The sequence below is a fragment of the Coloeus monedula genome (assembly GCF_965178545.1).
Source record: "Coloeus monedula genome assembly, chromosome: 2".
NCBI lineage: Eukaryota > Metazoa > Chordata > Aves > Passeriformes > Corvidae > Coloeus > Coloeus monedula.
Window position 1 is genome coordinate 104,437,467 of NC_138782.1, and position 25,974 is coordinate 104,463,440.

The 25,974-nt window shown below is 36.7% G+C and overlaps 1 protein-coding gene across 2 annotated transcripts in view; it reads right to left on the bottom strand.

The window, feature by feature from the left end:
* The window catches only part of KIDINS220 (kinase D interacting substrate 220), a 76,124-nt gene that overhangs the window by 38,630 nt on the left and 11,520 nt on the right, over window positions 1-25,974 (bottom strand). For both annotated transcript variants that reach the window (XM_082303275.1, XM_082303274.1), the window contains exons 3-21: window positions 25,544-25,642; window positions 24,039-24,137; window positions 22,572-22,670; window positions 21,522-21,623; window positions 20,992-21,090; window positions 19,893-20,090; window positions 17,906-18,004; window positions 15,501-15,599; window positions 14,750-14,848; window positions 13,629-13,806; window positions 12,959-13,123; window positions 11,425-11,604; window positions 10,895-11,060; window positions 9,843-9,994; window positions 7,185-7,474; window positions 3,358-3,498; window positions 2,504-2,747; window positions 2,243-2,331; window positions 1,133-1,277 (exon numbers count right to left, since the gene is read on the bottom strand). In XM_082303275.1, coding sequence (XP_082159401.1) covers window positions 1,133-1,277; window positions 2,243-2,331; window positions 2,504-2,747; window positions 3,358-3,498; window positions 7,185-7,474; window positions 9,843-9,994; window positions 10,895-11,060; window positions 11,425-11,604; window positions 12,959-13,123; window positions 13,629-13,806; window positions 14,750-14,848; window positions 15,501-15,599; window positions 17,906-18,004; window positions 19,893-20,090; window positions 20,992-21,090; window positions 21,522-21,623; window positions 22,572-22,670; window positions 24,039-24,137; window positions 25,544-25,642 — 2,743 coding nt within the window. The remainder of the gene's footprint in view (window positions 1-1,132; window positions 1,278-2,242; window positions 2,332-2,503; window positions 2,748-3,357; window positions 3,499-7,184; window positions 7,475-9,842; window positions 9,995-10,894; window positions 11,061-11,424; window positions 11,605-12,958; window positions 13,124-13,628; window positions 13,807-14,749; window positions 14,849-15,500; window positions 15,600-17,905; window positions 18,005-19,892; window positions 20,091-20,991; window positions 21,091-21,521; window positions 21,624-22,571; window positions 22,671-24,038; window positions 24,138-25,543; window positions 25,643-25,974) is intronic.

Consider the following 25,974-nt stretch of genomic DNA (forward strand, 5'->3'; position numbering starts at 1 on the left):
CAAAACAAGTTAAGCATACAGTTCCCAACTTCAAGAGCCAATATAGTAAATTCAAAGCTATAAAAAGGACTGTCTTAAGTTAATAAGGCAAGGTATAAATTACAAATAAAGTTATTTCAAAAAACCAGAAAAAGTTAATGCTACAATTTATGCATTTGAAGTTCCAGCAAATGTTCTGTAATTCCTTTATTAATATCTGTAATGACACGTAGCCTACAGCCTGAAGGCTCTGCTCATAAAGCTGTTAATGAAATCATGCCTAACCACAGACTACACTACACTAAAAGTGCTCTGACGAGGTTTTTTTCAGCTTAATTTTACAACTAACATTTTGTGATTTTGTTACTTTGTGATTTTGTTTGACAAGCTAAGAGACAGCACTCTTCTTTATAAGATTAGCTTGGAATTTGAGGTCTGTTGCAGATTTATGCTCTTAACTATATACAGTGTAAAAAGTAAGTCAATTTCTTTGTTCTGGGTAGCTGTAGGGCTACACAGTGCCTTCTAGTGTCTGTAACAGAAAAGACAGAACATAATCACTCCCCATTCACTTACTACTACATGATACAGGATTTTATTAAACCTCCACAAGCCCTTTTCCAGTTATTTCCAGTTTTTAAACCTTAGAGATACCAACGTCTTGACTGTGTTTTGCTGAAGAAAAACAGGTCAGAAAATGTTTTCATTAGTTCCACACAATCATTTAGGGAACAAGGACTCCAAATATTCATAGAAAAAATGAACAGGATATATACCTGGTTTTTCCCTCAAAGCTCACCTTTTCCTCACTACAATCTTTGTTCCCACTACAGTATTATGAAATTGAAAAACATAATTTTCTTATCCCATTTCAAAATCAAAAAATTCAAAATTTCCTAAAAATGTAGACTAGAATCATTTGCCTTCCAACTGAAGCCGATGAAACAACAAATATTATGGATCTTTCCAATTCTGTGTAGAATGGTCTATAATGTTTTCTTACATTCTAAAAGAGTTTGCTTCAGAAGGATCTTCAAAAGCAACACATGGACTGACTTGTTAGATTTAGTTTACACACTAAAAAGTCTGAGTGTAACTACAAGCAGCCAAAGCACCATACTGTTTTTACTGCACGTGATCATGTCACACTTACCCGTCACTGAAACAATATTTAGCAACCTCCTCATGGTTTGAGGGCTGATATCACTGAACCAATCCTCTGTAACCAACAGCTTGGTCAAATCAAAAGACATTTGACGTGTAATGGTCCTCTGCATCTGGCGTCTTCGGTAAGTATCCTGATAATGATACAAAAAACCAAGGAATACTGGTAAGTATCAAAAGCTTTTATGTACTTCAAATACTTCAGTTTTACTTGATTAAAAGTTAGAGACTCTGGATAAGTCTGTGAGGCTGACACTAAATATCAAACGTACAAGAATTTAATTCTGATTTAGCTGTGTAACAGCTGAACATTATATCCACAGAAGTCAAGCAGTGGTAAGAGTTACACATTTTACTTCCACATCAATTGTGAGAGGGCAAAATAGAGGGGCACAGCAAAGTATTTCGTAAAAAGGTTACTATTTTCAGCATTCCCATCATCACTTCCTATTGTCTCTCAAAAGACTTATACCATCCATTTACTAATTACACAAAAAAATTAAAATAACCATCAGGTTCCTCTGCTACAAAACTCCCAAAGTCTCTACCTATGGCAGCTCAAAAATCTCAGAATCCTCAGATTCTGTGTTGCTTTTCACAACTTTCTAGATACCTTTTATTCAACTAGTTTGTGATTCTATGTAAAGATGAAAGAACAGAAAGCAGGAAAAAAAGGTGGTAGACATTACAATACAAGTCTAGTACTTAACATCTGAAATTCTTTGATTTATTCAATTACTGCCCCTTGTTGCAACATCCTGCAACAAACTGATTACACAAAAAAACCCAAAATATACACACAGACACAGACCATAGCACCTATCAGATTTGCTATATCATCTCAGAATTCACAGAGAGCTGCATTTAATTTTTTGTGGAAAGGAATATTTTGGTGAGCAAGCAAACTTCTTCCTCTTTACAGAGCATCAGTCTACTGATTTAAGAATGGACTTTTCCTGTGTGGATCACTTACAAAAATTTCATAAGAATGGTTTGATAAGTCTTCCAAGTTCATGTTACTGAAAATGTCAAAGAAAAAAAAACAGAAAAGAAAAAAAAGGTTTTACCAGTAACTATTTAGACTAAAAATCTCTCTCACCCGCCTGTTGAGAGCAGTTTTGCTACCAAGCTTGGTCATGTCTCCAAGACTGTTCTGAGAAACTCTCCTGTCAACCTCTTCATGCAATCCTATGGAAAGGAAAACAAAGGTAGGCATTTTCTCCAGTCATATGCATTTGACTGGCCTATAAAAATAACACTAATGATCTGTCAATTCTTTAAACAGTTTCTTCCAAAACCAGATCCAGATTTTGGATCACTGGTTTTGTAACGCTCATACCACCCTCCTGCATAACCTTACCTGCATTATCTGCATAAGGAATATCCCCATTGGTTGTTGAAGCTACCATCAGTTTTTTTGCATTACTAAGCCCTCGGCTGTTCAGAAAAACGGGCAAATGGACAATATTTCGCATGTAATCATGGCCATTTATGTTTGAATCACGTAGAACACTGTTGAGGTTCTGGTTAATTGCCTTTATAATAATGTGTGGGTCACTTGCAAAAATTGCAATGAACGGGCCTTTTGAAAACAAGACTCGCACCTGTAAAAGACAGTACACCTTGTTAGCAAAAACTAACTGTAGCTGCAGATCATTTGAACACTTGGCTCAACATTTCATATTCACTCCTGTTCAAGGAATAAACCTGAGAGGCCAAGAGGTGTACAAAGATGTTAGCTTCTTCTATATGAGATATCTAACATTAGGAACTAATCCACAGTTAGAAATAAGCACACTCGAAAATTTAACAGCAGAATTTACAGTGGAAATCATCACCACAGATGTATCATGCAGTAATGTCCCAGTTCCCCCCAAATATTTAGCATTTAAGTATTTTTCATCTAAAGTACTTCAAGGGTAAATATGAAAACTCTCCAAGTATTTTCAGTTTGTTTCAACAGAATAATTACTTTACATAGTCTATATTTGATTCTTGCAAACCTTTTCAAAAGTACTAACGTGCAATTTAATTTTCAACTTCTAAAACCCATCACTCTTAGCATTAGAATTATGCCAATGTACACAAATATTAATCACTGCAACATAGCCTTTTTTTACAGAAAACACACAATAACCACATGTATCTGAGCTCATCTGTGCAAGAGATCATGCATATAATCCAACATTATCTTCATAAAACGATCCAACTCACAGTATCAAGCATCTGTAAAACCTTGTCCTGTTCACAAGCATCCAATCCATCAATAATTACAACAAGCCTTGTCTGATTCTGAGTGAAGCTGTCAATGGTTTTTGCCATTTTGGCCATCAGTTCCACTTCACATTTCAAAACCTATAAAAATGAAAACAAAGAAGGAAAAGACATCTCTATAATACCTAAAACTAATAAAAATACATACATTCCTTTTGCAGATTGCTATTTGTCCCAAAAATACTTCAGCAAGATTACAAGAATAAACTTACAAACACTCAATGTGAAAACTCCTAAAATGTCACTTCCAACATACTAACTTCCTATTTCACCTATTCCACTTTGATATAACAAACTATCCTTATTTAAATTCCATTACGATGTTAAGAAAATATTTATGCACAGTAAAACGTTATTTCAGAAATAAATAAAAGAGCATTAGTAGCTTCAGCTAGTCCTCAAATATTGCTTTGAATAAAAAGTACAGCGAATTTTTCTATCTGCCTTCCAGCCAAGCACATTATGCTATTACTCTAATGCTCAGTCATTGCAATTCAAGATATGCAGTGTGAAGATTTGTTAAGCTTTTCAACATTGTTACACATGTAACAATCTGATCTCTTAACCACTAGATTCATTAGAATGTGCACAATCAGATGACATACAATAGATGAACAACTCTCCTGAAATACCTACTTCTCTCCTTTGATGATCAGCAAAGGGTAAACCTAACTCCTAAATGGCTGAAGTTATGTCGGATAAATACCACTCAACAAACAACTGTCAAGAAACACAGCACCAAGACACAATCAGGTACTCTGATGCAAAATCATGGCACCAGGCATGTTGGCATCAGGGATTCTCAAAGGGCAAAGAGAGCCTTTGATCAGGAGCCAGCAGGGTTAACAGAGCTTTAAACAAGACATGACAGGGGAAGGGGATAGTATCACGCATGCCCGTAACAAGCTGTGGGGTGACACACCAAGGTTAAAGGGATGCACTGCTAGTGAGCAGCTGCTGGCTCTGAGATATGGTGGCCACACTGGAGCACGCTTGAAGTCTCATGGAGATCAGCAGGGGGCTCCTGAGGTAACAGAAGCCAACAGGGAAACACCACTGAAATACCTCAAAGGAATTAAAGAGTGTTCCTCTAAGAAGGTGACACAGCTGACAGCCCAGATGAGGTGCCTCTACCCAGTGCACACAGAGTGGGCAACTCACAGGAGGAGCTGGAAGCCACCGTGCTGCTGGAAAGCTATGACCTAGCTGCCATTCCAGAAACTTGATAGATGAATCCTATGACTGGAGTGCAACTATTGATGGCTACAGACTGTTCAAAAGAGACAGGAGAGGAAGGAGGGGAGGAAGGGGAGGAGAGGCTGCCCTCTACGTCAAAAGATGGAGATCACAAAGAGATGCCTCTGAGAAGCAGCCACAAACTGGGTAAGTCACTGCATAAAAATCAAGGACCAGACCAATAAATGACACCTTGAGGTTTGTGTCTGTAACAGGCCTGATAAAGGAGAACCTATTGATGAAGTCATCGTGTCCCAACAACAGGAGGCATCATGCTCATGGGTTCTCATCCTCCTGCGGAACTTAGATGACCCCCAACATCTGGAAATGTAGCCTCATGAGCTGTCAGCAATCCAGGAGATTGTTGGAATGCATGCAGGATATCTTCTTCAGCTAGGTAACAGACAAGCCCTACTAGAAGGGAAGCAACACTGAAGTGAGCTAATTGGGGATGTCAAGACTGGAGGCAGCCTGGGCTGCAGTGATCACACACTGGTGGAGTTTGCAGTCCTGAGAGATATGGCTCAGGTAGGGAGTAAAGTCAGGACACCGAAATTTAGGAAAGCGAACTTCTAGCTCTTCAAAGAGACAGTCAACAGGACCCCCTGGAAAACTGCCCCCAGGGACAAGAGAGCTGGCAGATCTTTTAAGGATGCTTTCCATGGAGCCCAAAAGCTTGCAATCCTCAGGTACAAGAAAATTGGCAAGGAAGACTAAAAGCAGGCTACACTGAGTAGAGACCTGCTACTCAAACTAAAGACCAAGAAGTAAATGCACAGGCAATGGAAGCAAGCACAAGTATGCTAGGAAGAGTATAGGGACACAGTCTGGTTGTGAAGGGATGTGGTGACAAAGGCCAAGGCACATCTGGGGCTGAACTTGTCAAGAGATGCAAAAAATAACAAAGAGTCAATGGCTCAGTATCCCAGTGGATATCAGTGACAAGTGGTGTCCCTCAGGGGTCCATAATGGGACCAGTGTTATTTAATATCTGCATTAATGACATGAATGAAGGGATCGAGTGCATCCTCAGCAAGTTTGCAGGTGACACCAAGCTGAGTGGTGCAGTTGACACACCTGAGGGACAGGATGCCATCCAGAGGGACCTGGACAAGCTCAAGAAGTGGGCTCATGAGGTTCAACAAGGCCAAGTGCAAGGTCCTGCACCTGCGTATTGAATTCCTGGTGTTGATCCAGGCTGGGCAATGAACAGATCCAGAGCAGCCCTGCTGAGAAGGACTTGGGGGTGCTGGTGAATGAGAGGCTGGACATGACCTGGCAATGTGTCCTTGCAGCCCAGAAAGTCAAACATGTCCTGGGGCTGCACCTAAAGAAGCATGGGCAGCAGGTGAGGGAGGGGATTCTGCCCCTCTGCTCTGCCCTGGTGAGACCCCACCTGCATTGCTGCATCCAGCTCTGGGGTCCCCAGCACAGGAATGACACCAGTGTATTGGAGCAAGTCCAGAGGAGGCCACAAAGATGATCATAGGGATGAAGCACCTCTGCTATGATGAAAGGCTGAGAGAATTGGAATTTTTCAACCTGGAGAAAACAAGATTCTGGGGAGATGTTTATTGCAGCTTTTCAGTGCCTAAAGAGGCCTATAAGTAACATGAAGACAAACTTTTTATCAGGGCCTTTTGCAAGAGGAGAAGGGGGAATGGTTTTAAAAACTAAAGGACAGTCAATTTAGATTAGATGTAAGAAAGAAGTTTTTTTAAAATGAGGGTGGTAAAACACTTGCACAGATTGCTCAGAGATGTTGTGGATGTCCATCCTTGGAAACATTCACGGCCATGTTGGACTGGGCTCTGTGCAGCCTGATCTAATTGGAGATGTCCCTGTTCATTGCAGGGAGATTGGACTGGCTGACCTTTAAAAGATCCCTTTCAACTCAAACTGTTTTATGATTCTATGAAAAAATATTTGCACAACAGATTTTTATACAATATATTGGCTGTAATCTACAAAGGTAACAATCACAATGTTACATTTTACTTTCAAATAGGAGCATATAGGATATCTGATGACAGCCTGAGAGTATATTTATCATTTTATAGATACAGGCTGGCAAAACAACAGTATTTTCTATCATTTTTCATTAAATATGTGGACTGGTTTGGAATGTTCTTTCCTTTCTTAGCAAAGAGGTCTTGCTGACAGACAAAGTTGGGCTTGTTTTTTCACCTTTAGAAGATTCTCAGTTATTCTTTCTAATCTTACTATCTAAAGTAAGCTTTTACTAAATACTGGTAATTGAGAATTGTTTTCCAAGTACTTTCTTCCCAGCAAAAATAAAATCAGAAAATTGAAATCCCAAATTGAACATTCCTGATTAAGCACACAGGTCTCATACGCTAAGAACAATTACCACTGGCACAGAAGTGCTCCCTTCAGTAGAAACTCACCAAGCCTCATTCTCCTGTTGTGCGACTTGGCCTGGTTAAATTAATGATGCCCCAACTTAATAATGCTCCATGTTTGGGGGTTTGTTTAATTCCTTTTAAGGGCCAATTCATACAAATGCTCACCTTCATGAACCCCTCGCTTTTCAACTTGTGAAGCTTGGAGGCAGCATTGTGAAGACGTTTTCTCTGAGAATTCAAAACTGAATCCATCACCTGCCACCACGTGCGGCAATTCAAGAAAAAGGCCAAACCAACAATACAGGTCACCGTTATAAGAATAACATTCACTGTCATGTTGGCTGATTCCACATTAAAAATTGCCAACAGGGCAATTGCAGAAACAACGCAAGACAAGATGAATAGGAAAATCACAAAGGATGGGAGGCAGCAAGTTTTCTTCCATTTCTTTTTACCTAGGAAACAAGTATTGCTGTTAGAATTAATGTACAATGTAATGACAGGAGAGTGCAAAAATCTATTAACTTGCATACTTTTCATAAAACACTAACTGGCACAAAAGCTTACTGCTGTGTTACCACCCAATCACAAACCAATGGAAAGAAATTAACTATTATTTGCTAAAATTATTGGAAACTATGAAGCAGAGATATTCCCTTAATCTTCAGTTTATTTCCATCATTTCAAGAAATCCATACTGAATGGAAATTACAATTTTGTATCAGTGTTATCACCCCTTTTGTGGAATCTCTTTGTAAAGTGTATTTATGTAAATAAATTGTAGGAAAACAGTACGGGAACTACTCAGTTTTAAACTGGAACCTGGTACTTACATAATCTACTAGTAATGGTACCACTGAAGAACTAAAGCAAAACTGCAAGCTGCAACCTGAGGTCATCCTTTCTTGCATGCTAAAACACACACAAACAGGAGAACTGCAGCAAAATACAGTTTGGACAGATCACAAGGGCCCCAGAAGAGAGTACAGAGCTCCTGACTTCAAGTGTACTGATAAGAAAGAAGCAAATACTGCAGTTGGAGTTTAGCATAGCTAAATCAGTGACCAAAGAAACAGCATTTTCCAAAGCAGCCATATCTGCCTTTAGGACCTGTACACATCCAGTGGTGTACATCTAAAAGACTGGTATCTTTTGTACACATTCGTTGATAAACAAAGAACAGAACAGCAATGATCTAAAGTAAAACTATGACAGCTAAAAACCAGTATTTCAACTAGAGGAAAAAAAATCAAATTTTAAATATGTTAAATAGAAAGAATATCCAAGGTTTATATGTGGCCCATATTATTCTATACACTGAGATATGAGCTGCAAAAGTTTTTAACATTGCTGACATACATGACTCATAGGATTGTGCTGCAGGACAAAGCAAGAGAAGTGCATAGTGACAGAAGCAAGGGGCAAGAAACAAAGGGTAACAGCTCAGATATAATTAGATTCTGTTCTAGATGTAACCAGAAATATAAGCATCCTTTTATTAGAAAGGGATAGAACTGCATTAGAGAGACACTTAAGAATCATGAACAATGAAATGACAATTGAAATAGGCTTGTCTGCAAGTTTACAGACATAATTTAAAAAAAACTTAAGATACAGAAAGCTAAAAATAAACCCTATGGAACGCCTGTGAACATCTAGAGATAATAAGCCTATGATCCTAGACCTGTAAACAACTGGAGAAAAGGAGAGAATGTGCAAAATCACCAAGTAGATAAAATTTTAAAAATCAATTAGATATTTAGGCAGAGGATAGGAAGGCAACAGAGCCAAGGATCAGAAGACAATGTAAGATTACAAATGAAAGGGAAAAGATGATTACTGAAAATAATCACAAGAAGTCAGCAGTAAACTGCCATTCCCAAGACAACTTCAGGAGAAATTACAGCATCAAGAAGGCTGTTCCACTGAGGTTAAGGAGAGGGACAGCAGAATCTAACATGGAAAAAAAAGGGTGAAAAATTCCACACATCCCTTTCATAAAGAACACTTAGTGAATTTGAAAAAGAACATTGAAGAGTAAGTTGTGCTCAGCACACAGCTGAACACAGCATGTTTTTTCCAGCCTCTGCAGTACAGAAGAATCTAAACATTTAACTTTGTGAGAGGTGACAGATTCCTCAATTTGTGGACAAAAGCAAATGAGAAGTAACTGACACAAACTAAACTTAAAGTTCAAGTAAGTCCTCAATTAACTGGAAGTTAAGCTCCTTAACTTTTCATGATATCATACTCAACTCTGCGTATTTATTTTTCTAGAAATCTACAGACGAAACAGAATAAAAAAGCTTCTTCCATTTGGATCAAGCCGGTACATTTCATCCCATCTTACTAGCACTGATCACAGCAATGCATAGGATTGGACCAACATGTTATACACATTTATTATTTCCAAGAATAAGTAGTGGTCACTCATAAAAGCTCTAAATTAAAATCTAGTACACTAAACAAATCCCTCTTAGCAATACACAAAAACATACATCTCCCTTTATCTGACTCAGACACAATGATTTAATTGCTATGGAAATATGCTGCATCTATAAGGATGTAATGTAAATACACATTTCCACTGACATTTCTGAATACTATACTTCACAGGAGATATTCCTTTATTATATTAATAAAATCAAGATTAGCAAATAAAATGGGGAATTTTTTTCTCTTCCAAACAAAGACTTTCCCCTTCTCTATGAATTTCTGCACAGCTACTTCTAAAAAGAGCTTATAATGCAAAAAACAGAAGCCCTGGTAACAGTGCACTGAAATGGAATAATCGGAAATGTCATTCAGGTAAAAAAAAAAAACCTTGTGTATCTTCTGTCTTGAAAACTCGAAATAGCCTTGTTGCTAGGAAACCAAATTCCCTTTCACACGCATCAGAGAGGGTAGCAATCATCTCAGCCAGTGAAGTCTCTCCACCCACACTGGACAGTCTGTTGTAGTCCGTAAACAAAAATCTGAAAGAGAAAAAAACAAGTATTTTGTATACTTCAGAAAGCTTTAAATATTTTCTGGCAACTAAAACAAAGTCTTGCTGCATCTCTGTAGTTAAAAGTTTTTTTAAGTGGTATAAAATGTAAAACACTTAAATATTTTTTTAAAAATCTACATGGAATTTAACTACTTCTTCTCCATTTATCAACTTCTTCTTTGCCCCACTTCCTATTCTAAAACTTGACTTCTTAAAAAGAAAAAAATGGTCACATCACTAATAGTACCTCAGATGACAGAAAAACCATGAAAATATCTTTATGATGCCAAAACGTAATATTGACAAGACTTTTTAAAACTGCATTCTGATCTATTTTTAAATATTTATAGAAGATGAAAAAAATTTCAGAAACACAAGAACACATGAAAGCACCATGAGGCTAAAATAGAAGTCTTTAAACAATAGAAGTAAATGAAATTTTAAAACACACAGCATAAATTTTCTTGTTTTCAGGTAAACCAGAAGCTTTGAACAGTCTGATGCTTTACTAATAGGGAGGAAAAAAAACCCCCAAACCTTAAGAGAAGTAATCAGTGAAACAACCATTAAACGTACATAACACACAACAAGCTATACCAGAATATTCTTATTTTGTCTGGTATGAATTTTCATTAGTACAATAGCCAAAATCTCTAATTCTGAAAAGTACTAACTTTCACCAACTTTGGCAGGTTAGTAGTGTTTTCAAGAAAAACTATCTTTTTCACACTGTAAAGCTTATGATCTTCTAAAGCTACTGTTTTTCAAACGGGAGTCTCAACAACTTTTCATATGATGTTAAATGGGCACATTAATATGCACAGTTGAGAAGTATCAGAGTGAGCCTGACTGATTCATTCAAGATTAAATAAAGGAAATAACTAACCTGACAGGTAAAGCTTTAGTGGTTTGCTCTGGTAATTCTGGTGGGTTCACAAACATGAGTTTGAGAAGCAACTCTAAATATCCAACATGTCTTGCCAACCTTGTACTTAACACCCAGGCCCAGTTCCATCTCTCCCCTTCTCTCCGGCCACCAAAGTAAATTACAGCTAAAATATTAAAAATTAAAAGGATGTTATGGTTTTATTTTAGCCAACATTCACAACTGAAAGAATCATGAAGTTTGAACAGATAAAGCATGGAGTTCTGTAAAAAAAGTTAATGAACTTTTAGCAGTTAGGCTAAAACTGAGAATGGTAAAAGTAACACAATGAAATTAATGAACAAAATTCTTCTTTGTTCTCAAGAATGCCCTCTCACAAATCACATGCAAAACACAAGAAAAGGGTCCAAAGAGGTCTTATTGTCTACAAAACCATTGAGTATTTTTTCTGAATGGCAAAGTATATCTACAAAGCAATACTTAATTCTAAAAATAGATAAAAACCTTCACAAATTCCATATAAGACTTACTGAAGAAAATGTAGAGAACAGCTAAAAGGCTGAGTGACACTGCTATTCCAAGCTTTGCATCCACTGTGAAAGCAAGCAATAAACCCAAACCTCCACACAGCAAAAGTGTGAGGAATACAACAAGCCAGGAGAACTGAAACAGAGGTTCAATCTGCTGTCCTGCAAAGGTCTTCATTTCATCTAAAACAAAAAGATAAAGACCAGTTAACATGTGAAGTCACTCAAGAACAGATCATTTTTGAAAAAAAACTTTTCCAGCAGACTGTATAACTTATCCCGATTATTGATCCAAAAAAGATAATGATATTTGAATTTTTCTTCAAGCATTAGTGCAAAACCCTAAGTTTTCATCTATGCAACGAATGAAAACATTAAATGCACAATACTCACACTGTTTGCAGCAGATTTTTCACTTTTGAAAGCATATTAATAGTCATGCCATTTCCTATTCTCCTTCAAAAGTGTGAAATGTATTTCACGACACCAAGAAAAATAAATCCACCATATCTGTCAAAAAACCCCATCCAAACCCCAAAATCTCAATCACTGAAACACGGACTGTGTTCCTCAAGTAGTCAGATATAACAGTACAATGTGAAGGCTGCAGTATTATTTCTGTTTGTTGATTCTTATCTACTAAAAGAGGAGTTCCTGAAGGAACTTATTTAGGTTCTAGGGAATCAGAAGTAATAGATACACAATCCAGAATAAAAACAGTAAAGAGGAACAGGAAGAAAACACTGAGAAAGTGTTTTAGAAATGTAAGAGCTCATCAGCAATAAATGTCACAGTCAAAATACATATGCTTTTTGTTTGACATAGAACAGGAGGTGAAAAAAACGAATGCAGAATCCCATTTTGGCAAATACAGAAATCACAGAAAGTAAGAAACACCAAGACTGGTAGAAGTATTTTGAATTATACTGAAACATCTCAGAAAAACATCCTTTATAAGAAAATACTAAAACTACATAAGATGCCTATTTCCACCAGGAAAAATATTGACTCATTTCATATACTGCATTTGCCTTCCTCTGTCATTTCAGAAAGTTCAAAAAACTCAAAGTAAGAAAGAGGAAAGGGGAAGAAAACTAGATGCAAAGAAAATACACTACAGAGAATAAAATATTAACAGCCTGAAAATTGTTCTTAAGCATTAAAAAGACACATAGGGTGCACAATACATAAATACTGCAGCAGAAGAGTTCTGAACCTGATCTGACATACAAACAGGCCCAGCAAGGCATATTTTGGCAGCCAGACTTCCTCCAGTACCTAAAGGGTAGATCCACTGCTGCAGGAAACTCACAGGAAAATAGGCAGCAGCACTTAAAGACTGCCTTGGCATTGTATAAATGAACAAAGCAATCTATGCATGAACTGACCACAGTAAAATTCGAATCCTTTTGTCATAGAAACAGAGACCAGATACAACATTACATGGACTAACAGCCCTCACGAAAACTAGTAACTCCCATGTGATGCTTTTCATAAATAGACTGGAAGTACTGAAAAGACTAAATCAAGTTTTTACCTTCCAGTTTCTTAAGCAGGAAAGATTTTCCACTTCCCCACTGTGCATATAAGCCTACACAGATGGGTGGCTGCATGGTTGGCTCACTCAGAATATCAGCCAAAGCGCTGCTGTACAGATCATACCCCAGCATGTCACCATCAGATTCCGTGGGAGACAGGTGTCCTGCAACACAAATACTGTGCTACACAACTTTGCTCTAAGAAAGCTCTTCAGTATGATAATTTTCATACATAAAGTCACGACACATTCACCCGTAGTTGTATATATACTCCTGCCATATAACAGCTCTTATTATTTGCACATTCCTGTTCAAAGGAATTTTAAATCATCCACATAATTGATACATAATTATCACAACTATTAAAGCCTACCACAAACTCAACATCCCAAACCACAGGAAGTCAAAGGAAGTAATTCCTACACAAGCAAGATCCAAATAAAAACTAAGTGATCAACAGAAGCCACATAGTATCCAACATCTAAAGCCAAAATAAATGGTATATTTGACCTTTGCCAGGCTTTTAGAGTGATGGGTTTTTTTGCCAACTGATTATTTTTAAGCCTTCCCATTAGGTGCAACGTTAAAAAACCTGTAGCCACTTTTCAATACATAACTGAATAAACTGGATTCTCAATATATGAGTGATTAAAAAAAAGAAATACTTACTGGCACCAAATATCTGTGTCAAAATACTCTTCTGGTGGCTACAGTCAATATTGTAAGGGGTTTCTCCTGTTTTGTTGGGTCTATAAAGCAATCGACCATCTTTTGGATTTCTTAAGAGTAATTCAGCAAGTTTACGGCTTCTTCCACGAATAGCAATGTGAAGTGGAGTATCTCCTTTCTGCAATTAAGTGAAAACTAGTAATATCTACCATGAATTCCTAGGATTATGGACAGACCATGTGTTCAGCACAGTTTCACGTGCATTATTTCCTTGAAATAAATCTTAAGGCATTCTCAAAAGCATCAGTCCCTTACAGTAAGCAGTTTCCCCTTGAAAGAGCATTACAAATGTTTCAGAGAAGACATGTGAAAAAGCAGTTTTAGAATGCTAAACCTCAGACACTGTCTTCTTTCTTAAATGTTTATATTAACATTTTAAAGTTCATGGAAACTGTAGTCTCGATGTAAAAACAAACGTCTACTGGCAAACTCAAGAGACTTGTTTGGAGCAGAGACACTGCTTGTTAGAATTGTTTCAATGTCTGCTCAGACTTCTCAAAAAAACATCCCAGTAAAAGCTTTCTTATTGCATCAAATCAACATTATTACTTACTTGCCCTAAATAAATTAGTAAGATATTAAAAAAGCATCACATAAATGTTCCTATATTTAAAAGATTTGCGGTCAAAGTAGGTAATGCATAAGAAGACAGCAATAACCAGTTTATTTGTCCTTGGCATCCTTTAATTTAATGTCTAATAATCAAAAACTAACATTAGCGACAAATAACAACCATTCTCTGTACTCTTCTTCAAGTGTATTAAGAACTCGTTGTCTTATCCATGAAATTTTTATTTCTCACCTGGATTTTTTTTTCAAGTTACTAAGAGCACCCTAATACAAAACAAAACAAAACCCAACAATATATTAATGGTGGAAACAAATTTACACTTAAGTATTCTCAACTATTTAATTATTAAACATATGGGAGACTAAGCACATAAGTATTATGGTCTATTTAATTATTAAGCATATGGGAAACTCTCTGTATTAGCTGCAAAAATCCTGCTGCAAAACTAAAATGATTAAATATACTGAAGTAAACAAACAATGCTCTTTACCTTGTCTACAGCAGAGACCTTAGCTCCTTTATCCAGAAGAAGCTCTACTATTTCAATATTTCTCATCTTGGTTGCCTTTATAAGCGGTGTTTCTCCATCCTAAAATGAAATTGTAGGACTAATATAAAGATCTCTGTATACCCAAAACCATGAAAAAAATAGTTTGGGAAACAAATTAAATCCAAAACTTTTAAGATGATCTTAATTAAACATGCTACTGTGTAAGTAGCAATACTTTAGCACCTATGTTTGTGAAAAAGTATCCCAGACCCAGTTTTCTAGATTGATTGTCATCAAAGAACAAAATACACTTCTGTCAGTAACAGTGTCAAATAGAGAAAGACAAAATTCAGATATAATACAAGATATTCAAAGAGACTTCAATGCTGTGCCAACTACTTCCTTTTTTTTTTTCCTTACTGCTGCACAGGCCTGAAGTCATATCAGAAACCTCTTTCCTCAATTTCCAGCAGCACCTGCTCTTTACTCCTTACTGCTGGTCATGTCAGTGATGCTGAGATAAAGAATCCAAATGTTCCCTGCTACCAAGGATTTAATAGCAAATCATATTTATCAACAAGGGAACATTACTATTGCTGAGAATCCTCATTTCAGAATTTTTTTTTTTTAACAGTGTGCAAGGTACCAACAGTTCACAAAAACTGATTTTAGTATGATCTTCACATCACATAGGAGTTGAGAAAAGAACAGATATTAAAAAAAGCAATTAAATTAAAATTCTAATTGTTACCTTGGTACACGTCTCAGTATCAGGATTGCATTGCAAGATATCCCTCACCATTGTAGCATTTCCTTTCTCAACTGCCCAATATAAAGCAGTTTTATTATCCTAAAAAAGAAGAGTATTAAACATTAACAGTGTTTTCATTCAGCTGGATTAATTTCAAAAACTGCATGTAAAGTACAACCACTATATATTGAAAACAGCATATAACACAGCAATTTTTAGCACAACTCAAGGCAAAGGGAAAGGTCAGCAAACCTAACTGGCACAACAGTAGAATTTAGGGGGGAGGATGCAAACCTGGCTAGGGAATATAAATCTATTTTGGAAACCTTTGTGAAATATATTAACAGCTTTAGCAATCCAAGCAGACTGAACCTGTCTTGAAAAAGCTTCCAAAACTACATGTAAGTATTCAGTTCTAACTCAAATACAGAAATTACCTAATGAAATAAAACAACTATTTTTTTCAGAAGCCCTGCAAGCTGGAAAGCTGTAAAAGCAGATGGACAAGAAAGTCAACACAAAAAACCAGAAAGTTGATCAGCCAGGTATCTTATCAATAAACCTGGGGGATGGTTCATAGCTGCAAATCTGCTTCTGTCATCCTTATTTCCCCCCACTGATGTGTGCTATCCCAGAAAGTCTTCACACCTGCAATCACTTTGCAGCCTAGTGACTGACTCTTTCTGTTTGATGCACATTTGTGTAGAGACATTTAAGAAAAGCCTCTGAATGCACATCTGCTTCTAAGCATAGCAATGTCAAAGTGCCCCTAGCACTTCTACCTTGCTTGCTTCTTTCATTTGCAGCTCTTTCTCTTCCACTCTTAGGCTTCACAGCAAACTGAGTTTAAAGCTTTCCTCAGCAGTTTAACAGGCCTGGTCACTAGGATTTCTTTCCTCTCCAACCACTTGGGTTTCATCCTCTCTGTCCTTCAGTGAGCTGGTTTCCAAGGCATCAGCCTGAGCTGTAGATCAGCTACACAGCCAGGCACAGGTCTGCCAGGTGGTCCCAGCTGGGTCCTTCCCCCTCCCAGAAGGGCTAAGGAAAACACCACCTGAGCCCTCACCTGCCTGGGCACTCACTCTCAAGTGCCCTACAGTCATGTTTTATCTGCTGAAGGTATCCGCTGGCTAATAAGAATGAATGATCAGCAAGGAACACCGCTGCTGGAAGGCTGGACAAGGCTCAGCAATCTTTCTGAAACATCACAAATTTGGGCAGTCAACACATCTCCCCAGAATAGGTCTGGCTGGCAGGCAGGTGCTGCAATGCCAGACAGCAGGGAAGTTACTCCCAGCAGGGAAGTAGTGCTCATCTCCAGTTTTGATACTGCTGGTCCTAAACTATGATCTGAAGTGCAGAGCTAGAACCTTCCTCTGATGGTACTGACTCCTGCTGTGCCTCCTGTAAGGCCACAGAAGTATTCCACAGATCAACCACCGCAAATTGCTAGTCAGGCAACCTCACACTGCCAGAAGTCACAAGCTTCCCTGCTACCTAAGAGGTTGCATTCTCTTGCTGTTTCTGTACTGCCTCAGTCACATCAAGATGTTGAAAAGCTTCAGTTTTTCAGACCTATGTCAGCAAGAAAGCTCAGACACATGGGTTGCCACTGGCAGGTTAGAGGAAGAGATCCAAATGCTACTTTTACTTAAAAATAAGAACTTGTTGGCTTCTCAGAGAGGCTCTGCACCAGGAGCAGGCACTGACCCTTTGCAGCTCTCATTGCCTAGTTAGTTTTGTGTTCAAACTTGGGAGAACATGTGTGCCCACAAAGCAGAGCAATTTAAACAGCTTCAAGCAAAAGAAAGCAAGTTGAATGTAACAATAAAAACAAGTACCATGCTGAGTAAGAGAGCTTCCACTGGAAGAGTAAAAATAAAACCTTAATCGAAGGACAGAAAAGAAAGAAGGGGTAGGTAGAAAACATGGAAATCATTGACAATGTTTAACAGAAAGCAACACAGAAAGTTAGTGAAGAAGACAAGAAACAACCAAGCACGGTGACAACCACTGTGACAACAGATATAATCTCAGGTGCATCACATTTCATGGGTATTATATTTAAAGTATCACTAAAATCATTGTATCAACTGTCTTCAAAGTATGTCATTATTTTAAATCTGTTCAGTAGTGCAGATAAAGTAAATGCAGTTTACAACTTTTGCTTTTCAACAATTATACAAATTAACTGAAAAAACTGTGTTTAACAAGCCATCATAATTACATGCACGTTATATCTTAAAACCTGCCCAGCAATGTGATGTATTTTACTGTTTGATGGAATTTGAGTTTCCTACAGAGCAGACAGACCAAATTTTAAAGCGCTGTTCTCAGGAACACAGTATAAACATTTGGCATTCAGGTTCACATCCGATTTAAGAAGAAGTTTAACATTTACTTACCTGACCTCTGATATCTATGTCAGCGTATTTATGGAGCAGGGCCCTCACAATTTCAACGTGACCACCTCTAACAGCCCCAATTAACACTGTATCTCCACTCTAAAAAAATTGTGAAAGAATATTGAACAGGAATTATTATGATTTATCAAAAAGAAGTGCAACAGAGAACGAATTACATACACTATACATATTTTACATTAATAATCTCCACTCATTAAAAAGAAATACAGAACTATTTTTTGTATCTCTGAAAAAATGGGTATAAAATAGAAAAAATTCTGAACATTTTTTTTTCAAAGAGATGAAATTGTTCAGGAAAACAAACACTCTGAAATAGGTCTAGATTAAACCACTTCTACAAGAACTCAGCATAAATTAGTAATAAATATGAAAAAACCCCAGTTGTTTTCTATTCATAGGAAGACCGGTCATATTAATAAACTCCTTGGAATATTGTGTGTCCCCGTGAGACATTTCACAGCTGACAAAAGCTCTTCATGAATTTAGAATAAATTTATGCCTTTGTGCAGATTTGACTGCTATCTTGCTTACATACACTATGCTGTTAGAAAGAAAAAAAGCGAAAGACTGATTTCATCTCAGATCAAAAGAAAAAATATTTTGGTGTGTTAAATGGAGTTGTATACACATAAAAGTTACAGTTGTGCTCAAGGATTCTGATTTTAACACACTTAAGTACATGCCAGAATTTCAGAAATTACCTTATACTCCTGAAATTGCCTAGTACTCCTTCTATGATGAAACAGGAAAAAAAAATAAAAGTATAGCAAAATCACAGGTGTGGAGCTCAGAGAGCTCAGCAGTAGGAAATGTCCCATCAATCAGTCATTACGTACTTGGCTGCAAACCAAGAAATTTTCTTTATCAAAACCTACTCTAGCATCTGAATCTAAGAGAACTCATTGTTAGGTGTATTTTTGGAATGCAGTCAGCTGTGGTGAAAGCAGTAGTTTATCCTTCCTAAAAGCACAGAAATGCAGACTGCTGTAGAACATTGTGGCAGAAGAGGTGCTAAGAAGGATTGCAATGTATTTTCTTAAATATTTTTGAAGTTTTGCTTTGATATATGCCTGAGGTCAAATTTTTTGTTACATACAACACTCTAGCTCAGTACACTGCCATCTAAGACATGCACTGACTCTTGAAATACAGGACAATACATCCAAAAATCCTTTTAAATTTAAGAGGCAAATATTAGGAGGCTTTCCTCTATTCTCTGCAGTCCCAAGCAATCCAACTTAAGGATTTGGAATGCAGCCTCAAAAACTTATTACCACTCTGAACTAAGTTACTGACCTTGATAGAGGCATCTATGTTTAGGTATCTAACCAACTATAGCCTCAAGGCTGCAGTGCTTGACCTGTCTCTGACACTTCAGAAACACCTGACTATCAAGAGGGCACTGCAGACAGTCCAAAGCACCTGTATAAGCAACCAAATAAAATCCTGAGCTGCCAGCAAGCAGATTCACACTCTGGGCACTGCTCATGTCACATCTCTACTGAGTAATGCACATTACATTAGGTCAGGTACACAGCGCCACATTTACATCTCTTAACCCAGAGCTGAAGTCTTCCTCTCATATATGCAAGTTTTCTAGTAAAAAGTTACATTGTAAAAGATAAAGGTACATGCTGAATTAAATATTCTTTTTTGTAGAATCCATGGTTTACAGTTTTAACAGCACTACCCTGCCCCAAACCTACAGATTAGCTCAGTACTAGTCTTGTGTTACAGATATGACAAATGCCCTATGTTCTCAATTCAAGAATCTCAAAGAAAAAGAGCAGTTTCTGTGGTATTTACCACTTAACATACTTGTAAAATAGCAACACATAAAAATACCCCTAGATGGCAGAAAAATTAGAAAGCAAGAAAAATCACATATTTACAGATCTACATACACTGGTACTTAAACATATATTATCTATATATAAAATGACAATTATGATGAAAATTGACTCACTCTATCAGGAATGTTCACATAAGTTCCAGCATCAAGAAGATCCTGCACAATTTCAGTATGTCCCTCCTTTGACGCAATCATCAAAGCTGTATTTCCATCTTTATCTGTCAGGTTTACATTTGGGTTCCTTTTCAGTATTTCTTTTACGGAGTCAGTATAACCACCCTTTACTGCTACAATAAGTGCAGTCATAGAATTCTTTAAATAAAACCAACAGATTTTATTGTACAGTGGATATATCATTATATCAGCAGTTCAAATAACAAGAGACCACTCACTGACATCACGCTCTTAATCATTCAAATGCTACTTCAGTTTTGTGTTTTAAAGTGCACCAAAAAACATGCTTTTTAAAAACAAAGACATAAACTAAGAGTAATAGTAGAGAACACTTCAAATGCAAAAAGTATAGTTCGGATCAGTTTATTCCATCTCCTGAATGCCACACATATGATAAAATAATTTTCTTGTCATAGTATTATCAGAGCACCCAGGTCTACCAATACTGTTCACAAAGAGAATTTTTGAAAAACTTCAGAAATAATCATATGAATACCAAAAGTTTTCCTAATTTTCCACTTAACTTTTAATGGATTTTTTTTTGACAAGCAATTTAAATGTAATCTGTTTTACTTAAAAACATTATGCAGCTGAAACTTCTGAAAAAAATCCAATTTCTGAAAAGGTTCAGTCACCATTATTATTTTCAAGAGATGCTTTGTATTTGATTTACTTTTCAAATAGCACTGAGGAATAAGCTATTTGATGTATCAGGCTTGGATACTGAATGAATTTTGACAGTGTTAACCTTCAGATAACAATTACCTAAATTAATTTATGTTCATTGAAATTTACACTTAAGATATCAGTGTGTCCACTGTCAATAAAACTCCCTAGGCACATCAGAGTTTTATTGAAAGGAACAAATAAATTTCAGTAACTCTCACATGCAGTCTGCAAAGAGCTGGAAAGCAACACACTCCAACACCAACATTTCATCTTGTTTCATGTACTTCTTGGTATTTTTATTATTAAAAAAAAAAAAAAAAAAGCAGGTCACACAGATGTACTTATCACTGGAAAATGCACAGTTACTTACAGCTCCTTCTTGATCAACATCAGCTCCCATCTGCAGCAGGTATTTCACACATTCCAAATGACCTTTCCTTGCTGCCCAAACCAGTGGGGTGGTTCCATACTGAAAAAACATCCACAACATTTTATCATACTGCTCTCTGTATTTAGTATCCCATACAATCTAGCATTTACCCCATACTTTATTGCTTTAGTTTTTACAAAGACATAATTTGGTCTCATGAATTAACACAAGCATTTGAAAAGACACTTCAACTTTTCTTTTCTAGGTGGCAGCTGTAAGAATTCTTTTTCCATACAACCTAGGATAGCAAGCTCTCCAATAGCTCAGAAAATAGAAATATGTTCACAACATCTTGAGCACACTATGGAAAAACCTCTTTCAAGAATAACAACTTACTCTAGCATACTAATTCTAATCTCATGGGCAAAATATAACAGCAAGTGCTTTTCTGATCAAGAACTCAAAGAATTCCTTTTAAAAGAAATTTATCAAACACTACAGAAATTAAATGTTATATAGGTATAGCTTACTTTGTCAGAGCAGTTCACTTTAGCTCCATGCTGCAGTAAGAGATGGACTATATCTGAGTGGCCCCGTCCTGCTGCCCAAATAATTGGATAAACACTGTATTGCTTAGAATTAAAAAACAAATAAATAATTATTGTCTTACATATTTTAATTATTTTACATCAACAAAACAAGTCTCAAGAGAAGTTAAATCCATAGAAGAATGAATATACAGAAATAAATCCAACTACATTATCAGTACTTGTTACCTAGTACATTGCCTAGATGCTATCTAGGAAGATGTCCACTCTTCTGAATCAGTTTTGATTCATAACTCTTTAAACAAGGTTTGTAAATTCACACTGTCATCTTAATAGGAACATTTGTAAGGCAGAAAGGAAGCAACAGACAGCTATGCAATATCCCTAACCAATCAGGACTGCAGAGGAGTTGTGCCATGCACACAGACACTGCATATGTGAACCAGAGAAAATCAACCATCACAAAGGTTGTTCTGGCCACTGGGGTTCTTCCTTCATTGTTCACTGCCTCAAACACCAGAGAACTGACAGTATAAACAATTTGTTCAGTGCCTATGCTTTTGTAGAAAACACTTATAAAATAAACTGAATCTCAAAATCTTAGGGTTTTTTTCTTCTTCAACATGAGTGGTATATGTTCATATATTCTAAACTATTATGAAACAATTAAAGCAAATTATGGTATCTAAATTGCACACATTAGTCACTCCATTAACTTCTAAAGATGCAGAAAAATGACAGTTGTTAAACAAGTAACATTAGATACACTAGTTATCTTTTCTATTATTTCCTCTCCTGATAATTTCAATCTTAGTATGAGCCATACACTCATTTGCTTCAATTAAAAAAATTCAAAATTAATAAGAAAGCCAGTGGCAATCACACAGATTATTAAAGCAAGCCCTATATAAAGTACAGTGATTAATGTCATACTGCAAAAAATGCACTATGTTTAATCAAGATAATAAGATGAGTGTATAGTTCAGGACTTCAAACACTTGGGAGGCAGCGGCGTTTAAGACCAAACCTTACCATTCCTGTGATGTTTGGATTTGCTCCTTTCTCAAGCAGCAGTTTAGCCACTTCAGTACGGCCTTTGTATGATGCCCACATCAGGGCAGTCCATCCTCCCTGGCAAGCACAAGTCAAAGAAATGTAAAAACTGAAAAACACTTAGAAATCTAACTAATAACTTTTATTTCATTTTGTATTTCTCCTAAGACTATTCTACAAATCCAAAATATAATAAGGATTGACCACATAATGTTGTAATTCTATTTATGTAGAATAAATAATAAGCTCCTGCAAAACTTGGGAAAACATCATGTCCTTAATGTTGCTGAATACTGAATTCAGATTTCAAATGCACACAAATTCAACCACTAGACTAAAAAAAAAAGCCCAAGAAACATACCACAATCTTAAAACAAAGTCTAGAATCCAACTCAATTAATACGAAAAGTTTACTTTTGATTTCTGTAACAGAGATAAGAGCAATTAATTTCAAACTACACTGGTGTGTTCATTTAAGTTTGTAAACTAGGAAACAATGAAGTTTCACTGCCTAAGGCATTTGAAAGGTCACGTAAACAAATTTAATTTTAAAATAACAGTATGCCTCCAATAAATGTAAGCACAATTTGTATTTATTTCTTTATAATACACTTTTGGAGATGTGAAAGATCCCTCTGACTGACAGAGGTCTAGAAATCAAGCACTTGGGCCATGTGAATCTGCTAAATGTTAAATGAAAAATCTTGGTTAGTGAAGATGCTCCAGGCTTCAGACAGAGCAGAACTTAAATTAAAGGAAGCACTTGAACTCACCCATAGTGGTTTTCCACACTCTAACTTAAGCAGAACAAAATTAGGCCTTGCAGGTACCTAATTTCATCTTCTGTCAATGGAGACAGTTTACAGCTCTTCAGAGCCATCTACCCTTAGAATGGTGTCAGCAGCTTTTGTAACTCTTTAGATAGGCTGGACTGAAGCGTCCACTTTTCCACTTAAAAATTTGGCAAGATGAATGAAAACAAGGACTGCTGTATGAACAATCACGGCTACCCCAGGGAAAAAGTAAATACGGACAGGTATCTTCTGGGAAAGACAACTTTTATTTTACCAGAATACTTAAAAAAACAAAGCCACTACTACCCAAAAAAAACCCCAACAAAAAAACCCCAAACCAACCCTCTTCCTGCAAGAAAATCTCACCCACACAAAACACACCCAAAAATCAAACTGCTCTTCAGTTTAGCTTTTTTCCAAAGCAAGTTAAGGGGGAAAAAGCAGCCCTAGTAAACCAGATGCCTTTATTAACACTAAAGCAATCATTTTACAAGTGTAAAAAACAATATCTAACTATATATTCTTTTCCATTTCAGTCACAATGAGTACAAAATGTAAAAAGGAAAGATCTTTCCTTAATTTTATGGAATTGAAAATCTCCAATTCACAAAACTGTTTTTCTATTTGATTTTTACTCTAGGACAACACATACCAAATCCCGATGCTCCAAACTGACATTGTAATTGAGCAGCTCTGCTACAATAGCTGCATGTCCTTCTTTAGCTGCTGAAATAAGAGCTGTCCAGTTATCCTAGGAAGAAAGAAAAAATGTTATAAAGTAATATTCAATATTTCAATACAAGTAACCTTGTTTTTCAAATGCTTAATCCACAACATATGGAAATACAGAAGCCCTTAAAATAGCTGTCCTTTAAAAAAAAAAAAGTACTAATAAACTCACAGTGCTCCAGTTACACACATGGAAATACAGAGCAACTACTCCAAATCTCAGCTCCAATTAAGAGCTCTCCTACCCAATATCTATCTCTTTCCACTCCTCAGTTCACTGCAGGTTATCTTAATAAATATATGGAGAAAGCAGCACCTCCAAAGGATTAGGGAATGAGTTTAAGACACTGCAAACTGCTGAGAGGGAACAACATGATAACCAAGACCACAGAAAACACTGGCAGTGGGTCTCCACATAGTGTGTGACAGCACCCAAGGGACTGATATGCAGAGTAATCTGGACCACAGCTTTTCACATTTCTGATCACTTCGGGAAGATGTATTTTCCCTTGCATTATGCTTATTTTCCCCCCACTGCTCAAAGCACATCCAAGTGTGGGCTGATTTTTTATATGCCACACACTTATAAAATATAGCAACAGTTTATAAGGTAGCTATCCTTCCTAGAAATATAGAAACTGTGGCATTTATAGCAATTATAATAAAATGTCTCAAAACAATAGAGACTTCGTTGGGTTTTGTTGCTTTGGTTTTTTTAGGTGACAGATTCCATAGCAGACCTTTCCTGAATGTCCATACTGCTACACTTAAACTAAGTGCAGAAGTAAAAAAAAAACCAAACCCGAGCAATATCCTTTTCCTGTTTATCACTCTTCACTGGAATATACAGACCTTTCAAAACTTTCTAACAATATCTCTGTCCCATTCACTTGCTTTGGGCATCTTTCATCAGGAGTCAACCTCTTTTGCTGAGGCACGAAGACAATTCATAAATTTGAAACGCCTCTCTGCCACTGTTCTGGCTTTCACCTGAAATCAACCTTAAACCTAAATTCTCCCTATGTATTTACTGGAAAAACACCAAAACCAAATGAAAAAACCCCAAACAAATGAACAAAAATCCAACCCACTGACATACCTCAACAACACTAAGATGAGCAAAACCACTTGGACTTCATCTCTGATGCTGTATTTCTCTATCCTAATTTCCCAGAAGAAACGGCAGCAAGATTCAGCAGAGATCAAGATGTTTTAAATGTCTGAGGGATACCCCTACTCCTCATGAGGATCCAGAGAAATAAAAATCTAAGCAATTTTGAATAAAATTTCTCTTACATGTCATCATTTCCCACCTGCTTTTTTCCCTCCTGAGCTCAACACTAACCTAAATTCCCTTTCTTTGCCTGCCCCTTGTAATTTCTTGCTCCTCCACTGTTACATACCACCACATAAAGCACTAATACTTACTGCATCTTCCAAGTTGCAATTAGCTCCCTTCTTGAGAAGCTCCTGGACAATTTCTAAATTGCCTTGCTCAGCAGCCAACATAAGTGGAGTCTGGCCATTCTGAAATCCAAGTGACAGGAAAATAGATGCATTGGGAAGTGATAAAAATGACACACATACCCACACAATAAAAACCCAGAACCTACAGGGCAATGTTGTTTCCATTTTTAACTGCCAGTGAGAAGTTGTAATTAAGACTGCTGTTTAAACCACACAGCATTCTTGCAATAAAAATGGAGAACATGGTATAAAACCCTGTCCCACAGGAGATTATAAAACAAACACAAAAAACCCCAAACATTTCAGACATTAAAAAGGGCTATGAAAAGAAAAAAGTTACATTATTAAATAGCTACCTTTCTGAATGATTTGCTTGCTGAACACATCTCCAA